At 38.0% G+C, this 13601-nt stretch overlaps 1 protein-coding gene across 1 annotated transcript in view; it reads left to right on the forward strand.

The window, feature by feature from the left end:
- The window catches only part of AHR (aryl hydrocarbon receptor), a 510239-nt gene that overhangs the window by 437028 nt on the left and 59610 nt on the right, over window positions 1-13601 (forward strand). Inside the window, exon 9 of the mRNA XM_078663779.1 lies at window positions 12084-12225. Coding sequence (XP_078519905.1) covers window positions 12084-12225 — 142 coding nt within the window. The remainder of the gene's footprint in view (window positions 1-12083; window positions 12226-13601) is intronic.

The following is a 13601-nucleotide window of genomic DNA, read 5'->3' on the forward strand; positions in this document are numbered from 1 at the left end:
TAGAGGCAGAATTGTCGTCCAAGGACCAAGGAACGCTCAGGAAATTTGGAAACTGAAAAACTCAGACAGTGTGTGCAGTTGTTTAGCTTGCTCTTCTCTTCCTGATGACCTTCTTGTTGTTTTCAAACAGCATTATATTTTTCTATTCCTCTTCTTCTATAACATTTCTCTTCACAAATTTAGTGTTCTAACTCGTTTCTGGGAATAGCTATGTATCACTTACCGAAATATAGTGAAAATGACACAAAGTGGCAAAGCATGTATCTTAGGTTGAGTTTAAAACGGATTCACTTAAATTAGAGATTAAGAAAAAAACTTTTGGGCAACAACATATCGCACAACCAAATAGGCAGGGATGTTTATTAGTGGAAAAATAATGCATTGTACAAATACACTAACGCAAGCTTCCCTGAAAATGTCAGTGCCAATGAGTAAGGCAGGCGTTGCCAAACCCAGTATGATTTACATTTCTGGTAAAAGGTCAACCAATTTGCTTGGCCACTGCTTCCTTTGCCTCTACTATTTGATTACTGGAGTCTCCATGCACTACAGGACTACTGCGGTTGCTCACTATGCCCGCCCTTGTACCCGAACCACAGCTTGCCATGACGCCAGCACATTGCACGTGGCTTGTAGGTCTCCTAAAACCAGGAACGCACATGACGCGTCCTAAGGCTGTGAAGCACACACCACTAGAGTGCACCAGACCTCTAAGTGTGGGAGGAAAGGAGCAGCTGTTGGAGGAAGGAGGATTCATCTGGTGTAGTTTGATGACTTTGCTGGGTGCTTGTGGATGGATAGAACAGCCCATCGGAGGATGGGAATCATGACAACTCTACCGGGCCATCATGGATGGGTGTAGAAACCAGAAAAAATGAAGGAACATACAAATATCTAAATAATACATCATGTTGCAATAAATAACATTACATAAAACTAAAAAGTCTCTCTGTTTTGGCCCTATCACTGCTTCAACCTCCAACTGCACAAAAAATGTAGACATCCGTGAAATGCCTTTGAATAACTAATAGCTGAAAGGAAATACCACAAAGTTCTTTCCGGTATACTCTGTTGTGTAATGTATGTTAGAGTGTGTGCTGTTGTGTGTAGTGAGTGGTGCCTGTAGCCAGTCTCTAAAATTAAGCTTGTTGTCTTGATTCTTCAGATAAAACCCACACCATATTTTCTAGCACAAGCGATTAAAAGTTTATCCAAGAAAACATGTCCTCAGATGATCCATTCTTTCGTTGAATAACACCAAAATGAATTGTGGTAATGTCCTACTCTTGTCTGTAGTATTTGATTTCCCGCTCTGAGTCATGGAGTATTCCCATGGCTGGTCCATTCTGAGTCTGAAAGGCATCCCCTAACTGGGGGAGTTTGTACAATTTCCATCTCGAGGCCGAACTCCTGCATTCATTAGTCTTTATTACTGCTTGTGGCACTGCCAAAGTAGGATTCTATTTGACACTGTAACAACATCCCTATGGCGCTAACACCTACAGTGTAGGTCACATCTACGGTACTTCCCGGCACAGTATCAAAATATTGTTTGCTCCTTTGCTTGCCGGTGAAAGTCTGTTCTCCGGTACACCCCTGAAAGGTCTATGTGTCTGAAGCATTAACTTTCTAGCCCAGCAGAGTTGTAGATTCTCGGGAATACTTACAATTGCTGCTAATTCCGCATACAGAAATGCCATGTTAAATTCAGATTTCTCGTGCACTCTACAGCGAGGACATTATTGTTAGACAGTACCATCAATGTGAGTGGTCCAGTAGTTATCTTCTGCTCCATGATTCGAGTTGCACCCACTTGCATACTAGTCAGATTGCTCTGGTTTCGCGTACTGGCCTGAGTCATGATAAAAGACTTGTATTGTGTAAATGGTGATGGTCACCAAAAAAGGTTCCTTGTTTGCTGAAACGCTTACATTTTCTTTGGGAAGCTGCTGCAATCAAAGTCAGTCGTTTCCCAGGATAACATTTCTGGGATGCCACAAGAATAAGACCTGAAGACATATCTTCTTGATTCAGTTTGTCAAAGCCAGATGCACCTTCTGAAGACCATTTCTGAGATTTCACAGTTTCTTACTCTGTAACCGGAAGTAATTATATTTCTTGGTTGGAGAGGTTGGATGTCTACAACGGAAAGGGTGAAGGTTGGTGTTATCTAGAGATGTGATGGCTGCATCTGTCAGAAGCCACCTGCCATCACTGTGGGGAGATGGACATGGCCACAGTCCTTAGCCTTTAAACAAATGTAAAAAGTCATAGTCTTTGTTCTTATATTTGAGGGAACAATGCCTTCTCACCACCTATTCTTTAAGCCCTGTTCTATTGTAAAATTAATTTTGGTAGCGAGATAGGCCAAAATCTTGATGTGTGTTGTGTCTGAGCACCCACAAGGCCCAATCAGTTTGTCTCAAAGAAATAACCTATTTTCTTCAAGCTGAAGTTTGGCTCAAGCAACAAGGCCCTCCTCAAGGGCGAAGTGTGCGGTATGTTTGCAACTACTGATCAAAAACAAAGGAGCTAAGTTATAAAAAACCTAAACGAACGAAATATAATGAATAGGTAAAAAATACCCAAAATAAGCCCAGTCACACACAGGAATTACAATTGGGTCAAAAATACTGCCATATTTGTCCAAATTCATTTTGCAGTGCTATTCAAGTTTAAATCAGTCAGCAGAACCAGAAAAGTATTGCAGAAATTGCTAGACTGAGCCTCTATTTTAAAGGTCTCTGAGCTGCTTCCTATTCTCACATTCTCTTCCTAGCCCCCTCAGCAATCAGGGTCACTAGGGAAGGTTCCTCCCAGGCAGAGTATCTACCTCAAATGCAGGCTTTTCTCAGCTCCTTAGTACCCAGTCTTTAAGGAGAAAGTTCCTCCAGTAGGCAGGATGCTCTCAAGAGAGGGCTACAAATGTCAGTATGAATCCTAATAGAGGGAGAGGAGACGGGTGCTACCATTCGTGAAGATGACTGCTGGAGGCAGAGGTTTAGAACAATGTTTAAATGTTCAGTGCTTTAGCTGTGGATAGGTTTTCTCCTTGGAGGGGATCAAGCAAGATATTATAAAGGTATCAAGGTTCATTGTTGATATGACCATAGTTAATGATAAGAAAGCTCCCAGGCTAGAATCCCAGTTTTTCAACAAAGTGACGCACTCCATTTCCTATGCACAGAGAACTGACTTAAGAGAGTGACACATATGAATTTGCAAATATCAATGCCAACCACAGCCGCTTCAGTGGTAAAAAAAAAGTTAAAAAAAGGGGAGAAAACATATCATACAAAATGGACATAAAGAAATACTTCAGTACTGGCCTGTAAACCTACAGGTTCAGTTCAGTCACTAAGATTTTGTATTTTGCAAACCTCCAAGATATACAAAATTATGAACAACAATATTTCCCCCCCCCAAAACACGTGGTGATTTTTTTTTATAACCTGATACTGTTGCAGTTCAAAAGGATTTCTGAGGAGGGTGGCCTCTTCTGTATTCCTTTCTAGGAAGTGACATATTTTTAGAGTATTTTTACCACATACAGGTCCTCCCAAAAAGGGACTCAACCGAGGATTTATAACAACGAAATCAGTCTCAATCACTAGACATGTTAACAATCAGTGCTTGCAGAGAAATATTGCATTTATAAGGAATTGTGCCTATGCTCAGTTCTCCTAATGCTGCATAGGTCTACATGACCATTTTAGGGAGACTGCAGACATAAATTGAGAGCCTGATTCAAAAAGATTAACTTACACTTTTATGTAAGTTTACGATTGCTTACTACCCACAAAGGTATTTTACTAGTAGTATCTTTACAAATGTGGAGTCTCCTCACATAAAATGATAGGACTGCCCTATTTCCTATGTGCGGACGCTCCTCAGTCGTAAAGGTACTACTAGTAAAACACCCTTTTGAATAGCAATCATTTGTAAATGTACACACAAATATATATTTGTCTTTGTGAATCAGGCCCACAGGGTCTAGTGGAAGGTCAGCATAATAGCGAAAATATGCAAACCTTTATCCTATCCGTGCGAAATATGGTCCTGATATTTGTTGCTAAAAACCTAAACTTGTTGATGGTTGTGTGATTTGCTACTATAACATGTGCCTACAGACATCTGGAGCAGAGTCAGCAGTACGTTTAATCCATCCATCAGACAATTCTAAACACCCTCCATGACTCGACTGAAAATATGACATCATTCTGCATCGCATGAAAATTGTTTAGAGATGGAAGTTAAAAAAAAAAACATGGGATTTCTAAAAACACATATTAATGTTTAATTGCAGTCCACAAAGAACTCTGTAAACTTCCATTGGCAGCTTCCTTTTTTTCGTTTTAGAAGTAGCTAACTTGCTAGATCACTTTGACAAAAAGTCTGAAAGAGAGCTGAAATGTTCATTAGATCAGGAACGTATGCTCCCCATGCTGCTCAGACAATATTGGAAGACTTTTAAAGTTTGTCTGTATTCAGAAAGGTAACATACTGAACTTCTCCCTCCTTGGACTTTTTACCTCCGTTTGTTTCCGACAATATATATTTGACTTATTTTGGTTATCATCTATGGCAACTGGTGCTTTCGTAGGGGCTAAATGCAATTTTAGACTAACGTTGCGAATGGCAATCTTCCCTTTTTAAGGTCTAAATTGTTCAGCCCAGAATAGGTTGAATTTGAGCAGGAATCTGCAGAACAGACGAAAGTTCTTCCAAACTTTCTGGAAAAAGCCTACTTGGAATCAGCTTTTCATTTCTTGTCAAACTTCTAAAGTGAGTCAGGAGAGCTGACACCCCTTTTATTGCTGAGTTCAAGGCTGCCCAAGTCCCAAATTCCGCTTTAATAACGAAAACAAAAGCCGAAAAATTAACTAACTATGCTGTATTAATTCAGATTATTCACATTTGTCTCTTAAGCATCTAGAACAATTAGATACCGGATGAGGTAAAAAAAAATGGCTTTTTCATCAGCTCATGGCATCCTCCACTAGGAAGAATATTTCAGAAAAACTCCCTTTCCAAAGGCTTGGTTTACCGAGTGCTTTTCAAAGGAAGCTATACATTGAAGGACAAGCAAACCATAATGCCAGTTCCTTGAAAGGCAAACACTGAGATTCTACTGTATCTCTTTTGTAATTCTGAAACTAGATGGAGGAATTCAGCCAGTTTTAGATATGAAGGGTGTGTACACATCTGTAAAATGTGCATTGTTCAAAATGGTTCAATCTAGTAAATTAAGACCCAAAGGGTGCCTACTTTCAAATCCTGATTCAAAAAGTCCCATGGTTTGCAGTGGGAGATCATCACCTTCAACTCACAGTAGTACCTTTTGGTCTTTTCCCTTGGTGTTTCCTCAGCTCCAAGGGTATTTATGAAGGTATTGGCTGCAGTGGTAGCATCTCTACAATTACAAGGCATCCAAGTGTTTCCATATCTAATCTCTACTCCTCTTTTAAAGGTGACATCTGAGGAGCAGCTCCCTCAGAGAGTTTGGGGTCCTACTTTACTTGAAAAACATCTCATCTTTTGTGCAACTGGGGAAATACAATTAATTGGTGCCATTTTCCCAACTACTACAGGATCAGCGTTTCCTCTGCAAAACGGACACTTCTGCCTTAAGTCTTTTCTAAGTTTTGCTATTATTACTGCCTAAAACACCTGTCAGGGTTTGCTTAAGAATCCAGTGCAGCTTGGCATCCAGGACTTTAGGACTCGCCTGACCCATTTGTACCCAGTGACGGCTGCCTCTGAACAGGGGTGGCTGAAGTCTAAAGAAAAACAAAATGATAATAACTGTTTGTTATTATCATTTTATTTTTATTTTGCACTGCCCAGACGAGCAGTGTGGCGATGCTCCTCCTCCTTAGTGGAGGAGCCGCCACTGTTTGCAACGCAAACCTTTGAAGGTTCATCTTCTAAAACACTGGTCTCCAGATTCTCAATATTATGATTTACTGATTACTGTAACATCTGTTGATACCGAAGCCTTAGCACGGTAATTAGGTCCAGAACATCTTCTAAATTAGTTTCTTATTCTCCTCGGCCTCCAGTGATAATGACAACCCATGCTATGTCACTCAGGTTGGAAGCACCAATGGAAGAACAATGGCTTTAGGTTCAGTGGTATGAGTTATAGTAAACTCAGTCTTCAACTTGTGGCAACATGCTGAAGTCGTAGTAATAATTCAATGATTTTCATTTGCGATTCAAGAGAAAGCAATATGGCTAAAGATGGACAATCAGGTTTCAAAGGCATATATCAATTGGGAAGGAGTTCTGGTAGCAAGAACAATTTTCTTCGATAATATGTTATTCAAGGATTTTGTTGTCAATCCACTCTAGCTTATTTCAGTAAACATTGGTATTATTTTGAAAGCTAGGGCGAAAGACTGGAGGCCTACATCCCAAATCATTAAGCCCATTTTTCATTTTAAAATTTATTAGCGATGGCTTTTCTAGATTTCTAGCCCCTTCTACGTTGACTGCTCAGTGGCCAGCAATTGATTAGTTATACAGAGCATTGGGGATCTGTGGAGAAAATTATACTATTAGCTTCTAGACTTCTGAGGAGTTTGTAGTAAAACAAACAGCCTGTTCTACATGTTGTGGTCCCTTCTTTGGATCTATCTACAATACTGAAAGGTTTACAAGCACCTCATTTTAATCCTCTATCTTCTGCCCCTCTTTCATGGTATCTGTCAAGGTGGCTTTTCTAATAAATACAACATCTGTTCATAGCTTGCATGAGTTTGATTCCTTGGTTATTTCTTGGTTTTCTATGCCCATACCTTCAGCTATTTTCGGATAAGGTCATTCATAGACCTGTTTTGGGTTTTGTTCCTAAGAGGTCCTCCTAGTTTCATATGTCTTTTGTGAAAATCCTGTCTAATTTTACAGCCTGAGATTGAGGCCACTTTTTATTAGGTGTCAGATATCCCCACGGCCCTTTCAATTTCAGGGGAAACTTTTTATTCTTCTAATTCTTAGTTGGTATTCTTTGGGGACGAACACAATGGAAAAAAAAACTCTTCTACAACTATAAGGTGATGGGTAATATTGACTTTTTCCCAAGCTTATTCTGGTCAAAAGATCCCTACGGGAATTCAGGGTCTAAGCCTGGTCTGGTGGTTCAGTTTGCTAATACATCTTCTGTAGGAATCTGTGTTTGAGCTCATGGTCGCAGGTATAAATCCTGTTGGGTACACTAAGCCTTTTATTCTTAAGAGGTCGATAAAATTAGTACCATTGAGCTGAGTAACAAAAGGCATCTGTTATTTCTGCACCAAAATGCTCTTCTGTATGAACATGTGCATTACAATATACATGTAATGTTAAGTATGCAAAAGGGTACCACTTGGGCTCATACAAATACTTCCCACTATGGACTAAGGGCCAGATGCATCAAGCTAAAAACTGGTCGCAAAGGGGCAGATTCTCAGAATCTGCCCCTTTGCGACCGGTATTTTTGCATTTGGGATGCATCATCCCAAATGCAAAAATCGCTAATAGAAAATTCGCTAAATTGCGATTGTTTGCATTTAAGGAATCTCAAATTGAGATTCCTTAAATGCAATGCATGAAAGTTTTAAAAATAGCGAATTCGCTATTAGGGCACGCAAATTACCACGAAGTACAACTTCGTGGTAATTTGCAAAAACTTAGAAAAATGCACTTTTGTGCATATTTTAAAGTTTGGTGTTGCGCACACACATGCCCTAAGGGCATGTGTGTGCGCAACATATGTGCACAGATCAAAATCAGGGGTGCAACAGGGTGTCCTTTGGACACCCCTGCACCCTTGAACTCGCAATCTCAATTTGCGAATCGCTAATTGCGATTCGCAAATTGAGATTGTCTTCCCATTCATTCCTATGGGCCTCTGGGCCCATAGGAATGAATGGGGAGATATTCATTAATTGCGACTCGCAATTTGTGAGTCGCAATTAAGGAATTCTAAGGAATCGCTATTTATGTAGTGATTGCTTGATGCATTCCATTTTGCTATTCCTTATTAGCGATTCCTTATTTTTCGCTAATAAGGAATCGCAAAATGGATGCTTGATGCATCTGGCCCCTTATGTCTTACATTCAGAATCATCTAGTCTTGCCTCTGATGTACTTGAAGTAAGATCACTCCGATGTTTTGGTAATATTTTTAGTGTGTTTTTTTTTACTATGCACTGGGACTTTAATCTTGGGTTGAGCTATGTAGGCTTAGGTACATCCTTAAATAAGCACAAGTCAAGGAAAAGTGATGAGGAGGCAATGAAATAAATACATAATCTTTATTACTCTGGGTACACGTCCCTTTCCTAGTCCTAAACCCATCTTCCCTCCCTCCCATTCTTCTCGAGACACCTTTTGTATGGATTTATATCAGTTGTTTTTTAAAACAGGAGTGCGAAAGGATGTGCAAAGGAGGGTGAGCCTAGCTGTCATTCTAGAAAGGGAAGAAAGACATTGCTATTATGAGAGAAAAGTATCTCTTCTTAGTTATGTGTACTCTGGCAATCTGTTTCGAGAGGCTGGATGCATCAGTTAAGTAAGGACTGGAAAGAGGAAAACCTAGAGAGTAAATGAGATTACGGGTAGATAATTATTTCATTACTTGCCACTCTTTAATATTTGTACACACACCCATAGTTCCAATCACGAATTACTTTTCCATTTGTTAAGGCTGAAAAGATTTTGAAATTCTGTAATACTCAGATTGACTGACTTATTGTTCTTATTTATCTCTCGCTAGCGGGCTCCGTCACATGATGCAGACATGTGATTTCATTTGTTTGTTTGCCATTTCAATGAGGTAGGCAGAAGTCTATGCCTATAGGTTTTCTTCATTCATATGTGACACTTAAATGAGTACTTCTGGTGTGCTAAGAGGAGGACTGGGGATCATCTGGCAAATTAAATACATATAAAATAGGCATTGACCCAATTGTAACTGTGTGCCTATTAACACAAATTAGGAATGTATTTCTTTCACTTGTCTGTACTTCCAGTCTTTCTCCTAAATGTTCCGGGTATGCATGGGCAAGGGCATACGGAAAAGTCTCAGAGCCTGATTTAGATCTTGGGGACAGGTTACTCCGTTATAACGGTGAGAGATATCCCTTCCAACGAAATATAAATCCCATTATATCCTATGAGATTTATATTTCGGCAGACAGGATATCCCATCACCGTTGTGACGGAGTAACCCATCTGCAAAGATCTAAATCAGGCCCTAAGTCATGTAGTACTCTTGGCTAACTCATGGATCTCAGCTACAAGACTAAGTCAAAGCAACATCCTTGTGAATCACACACAGAATATTGGACCTGATGGCACCAAGGGATAAGAGATCAATAAACTTTCCAGCAATTCATCTCACCTCACCTTTTGATTTTTTGATTCTTGGGTCAAGATTTTAGAAGCAGAACACTCTCTGTTAATTTTCAGGAATGAGACCTGTGAAGGGGTGGATGAAGAGAATACAACTTATTTAGACCTTCTGCACATATCCACTGCTTTTTGGGGTGTGGACCACCAAATCATGGGAATGGGGCAGACACTGCCCTTTAAATCATACTATGCCAAAAGTCTGTGTATGGAAAGGCACACTGCTTTCTGCACTCATATTAACTTAGCAATACTGTTTAAGATGTTGACTAAATTAGAATGTAGTTTTCTGCACTAGATTTGCAAATGTAGTTCAAATTTTGAAATGATTACAATAATGTTCCTGCACTCTTTGATTTTTGATTTTTGTCGTAACGGCTAGGGCGGTCGAAGTCAAATCTGGGGCACCGGGTTTGAGTCTCGGCAATGACGCTGAACACCCTAGGATTCTGGGCAAATCACTTAATCTCCCCGTGCCTTATGTAATGCAACTTGTGCTATGTAAAGCGCTCTGATACCCAATTCGGGTCAAGTCCTCCGTAAAAAATATATATATATATGTAGGTCGCCACCAATAAGTTCTAGAATGACAGCACTGTCAGATGCCTAAAAACTATATAATGATCAGTGTATTACTCTTGCAGAAGAGTACTATTATTATTATTATTTTATTAATGATAATATTTTTATCACACCAGTAGTGATACCAGCCTCCCAAATTTGAGGCAGATAGCCATTAAAAAGAACTACTTACATTTTAAGTATGTCTTGTATTACATTTCTAACAAAAAAAGACTTTAGTCAAAGATACGCGTTACTATTAATGCACGTTTTTAGTATTCCAGTGCATAGTGTCGAAATCATCAAGCCAGTCTTGTTCATTAGGTGCAGACTGCACATAATGTTTTCAATTTGCATTTCTAGATCTAATAAAACATTATTATTTTTTTTCCTTAAAAGTAAAAAAAAAAATGTTTTTACTTTGCTGTTTGGCAATAAAATATTTCTGGATATCCATGTCAAGCCCTGTGTCTATATAATTCCAATTAGGATACCTTATTGTAATCTTTTGAAAGGTCTGTATTTTGAAGATCAAGGGTATACACCTATGTCATTGCCTCCAAGACTTTGAAAAGTATTTACATAGTCTTAAGACTTACGTCTGACCCAGAGGCTAAAAAACAAAATGCTACAAGCCTCCTTATCTTCCCATCAGCTGGCATACCCCCATTAAGTAGACTGCACTACATAAATGCATCAGCATCAATGTAACCTGTACAGAGATTCCTACTATAGACAATTTCACTAAATTGTATTATGTAGAACATTCATTTTGAGATATTAATATTTAATTAGGGTTTATGTAAGAATATTTTGTAGAATTAAAATGGTAAGGGCTATGAATGTACTGTATTTACATTTGCTCTAATTAAGAATTATGGTTAATACTAGGGTTATGTTATTGATAATTATTTCATTTCATTTCATTTAATTATGGGTTACAATTAGTATCAGGGTTAGGTAAAGAACAACTATTTATTTAAATTCAATGCAATTGTAATTAGAGAGTTACGGTAAGTGTTGAAGTTGGGATTTGTATTTATTTTAACTTAAAACAATTAAAAGTTCGACTTATTATTAGGTTTAAGGTAAGCATACTTATATTAATAAATTCCATTCACTATACAGTACTAAAGATTTGGAATCGGGTTTAATTAAGGGAATTATTTAATTTAATTTAACTTAGTTTAATGTTGGGTCAGGATTACTGTTAGGAATAGTTAACTGTTAATGAAAATTATTATAAACTAGTTAAGGGTTGGGTTTAGGGTTCACATTATGGTTAGGTTAAGGATAACTATTTAATTTAAATAAAAGACGGGTAAGCTTTTTATTGAAATTTGAGGTAACTTATTCTAAGGTTAGGGTTATAGTAAGGTTTATGAATAGGTTAATTAGAGAGTATAAATTAGGATAACTAAAAAAATGATGTACTTTCTTTTGAGGGCATGCCATCGATATAGTGGCACCTCGAAGTAGTAAAATTCAAGCCAGCATCTCTAATTTTCTTTTGTCACTTTTCTGTGATGGAGACAGATATTGGGCAAAGTCCATACCTAGGCACTTGTGTGTGTAATGCGATATTTGTAGTAGTAGTAGAAGTGGGAGCAGTAGTGGAAAGAGAAGGGCTCGTATTAAAAAAGCAGGAAATATATACAATAAAACTGCAATTGAAAATACTTTTACATGAAAATAAAAACATTTTTTAAATTGTTCAAGTTTCCTCTCCTTACACTCATGTATTCCTTGAAATTTGGAGACATCACACATATCATCTTATGCAAAACAGGTGTGTGTCAAAACTGCTTGAGAATAGCATTCATTTTGTTGTATACATTCTATTACTTATAGGGGAATATAACAGAATGTATGGACATTCTGTAAACCAATTAAACTGGACTTTTTCTGAATCATATTAGTAAAACCTAAAATATGAACATTCTCATTTTCTGGGTAAATTGATATGACAGAAAAGTGGACTGAATACCTTTAGTGACAAAGTGATCAGTTTTTTAAGTAATTATGACTATTTCCTACCCATCCTAATGTTTTTTAATATGTGTCTCTTTTCTTTCCTAATCATTAAAGTGTCACTGTAATAACTGACAATTCAATGTCTTTTTTCCTAGTGATAAAAACTGGAGAGAGTGGAATGACAGTGTTCAGACTTCTAACCAAAGATAATGGATGGGCATGGGTACAAGCAAATGCTCGTCTGGTGTACAAAAATGGAAGACCAGATTACATCATTGCCACACAAAGACCTCTTACGTAAGAACTATTGTTGAATGCATGTCAAATGTGTAGGTTCACACAGAACATTGAACATAAGTGTGAGTTGTATGTGTTATTCATGACTGTTGACAATGAAACTGAATAATCATGTAGGGAGAATTGTTTTACTTTTAACATTCAGTGCCCTCTGAAGAGAAGAGACTTCGTATTCCATCTAAATTTGAGGAGTTTTGAAGCACTTTTGATGTTGAAAGGGATGTTGCTACAAATTTTAGGAGCATAGTTGGAGATGTTCTGGTTTTCTCTGTTTCGTAGTTTTTAACATATTGTCAGGGAATGTCCTGACTTGTTTTATAACAATGCCTAAGTAAGACTGGACAGAAAATAAGGGGCTAATCCAGCATTCCTGGAGTCCTGTGTACTTAATCAAATATCAACAGTGGCTCCCTCGGAGGATGATTAAGCAAGCTTCCCAGGTGAAAAAATGTAAGCTTACAAAAATCAGTAAACAGTTATTTAATTGCTGTTTTCTCATTCTATGAGAACAGAATCTAAAACATAGGTGCTCCAAAAAACTGCGAAAGGACAAGAGTTAATTATAAAATGTGCTAGTGATGGATTTATATATAGATATATGTAAGCGATAGGTTAACAAACATGCTGACTCAGTCGTGTTTGTATATACAAGAAATTACTCAAAATTACAGTTTAATTTTGCCTACTCTAGTTCTTGTCAGTCTACAACTTATTACATTGAAGTTTTGACCCATGTGCTAATATGTTAAAGGGTTTCATCAGGACGTATAAGGAAGCAAACTCTTACCCAAATGATTTGGGAAGTCTTCTAATATTCAATAGTAAAACATCTGTTTAAATCCACATCCCTGAGCTCTAATGATCATAATTTATAAACTAATCTTGGTTGCACTACAACAGCAAGCGCGCTGTCAGCATAAGGCCATCTGTCCCAGCAGCAAAACATCTGTTTAGATCTGTATTCCTGATCGCTAATATAGCATGTTTTCTGATGCCAGGAGCGATGTTTTGGATTTTGTTCTCATTGAATGTGAAAGTCACAATTAAATACCTGTTCATTGCTTATGTGTAAACTTCAATTTCTTCCGCCTAGGAATCTTAGGCTTTAAGCATCCTCCGAGGGAACCACTGTTGATTTCTTGATTGCCAAAGTTAAGTCAGTATTGTCTTGCCAGGCATGCATTGATGTAATTTCTGGTGGTCTTCAAGCTATCCTGTGGCAGACGGCAGTGAGACAGTTAAATATGTATGTCTCTATAATAGGTGAGAAGTGCGTACCAAAGTAGAACAAGCATTAGAAATGCAATCGGGCTCGGATTTATTTGAGTTTGAGCTAATGGCATTGTAAATGCCAATGTATTGTTGCTATGTCGTTC

This window comes from Lissotriton helveticus, chromosome 10 (assembly GCF_964261635.1).
Source record: "Lissotriton helveticus chromosome 10, aLisHel1.1, whole genome shotgun sequence".
Classification (NCBI taxonomy): Eukaryota; Metazoa; Chordata; class Amphibia; order Caudata; family Salamandridae; genus Lissotriton; species Lissotriton helveticus.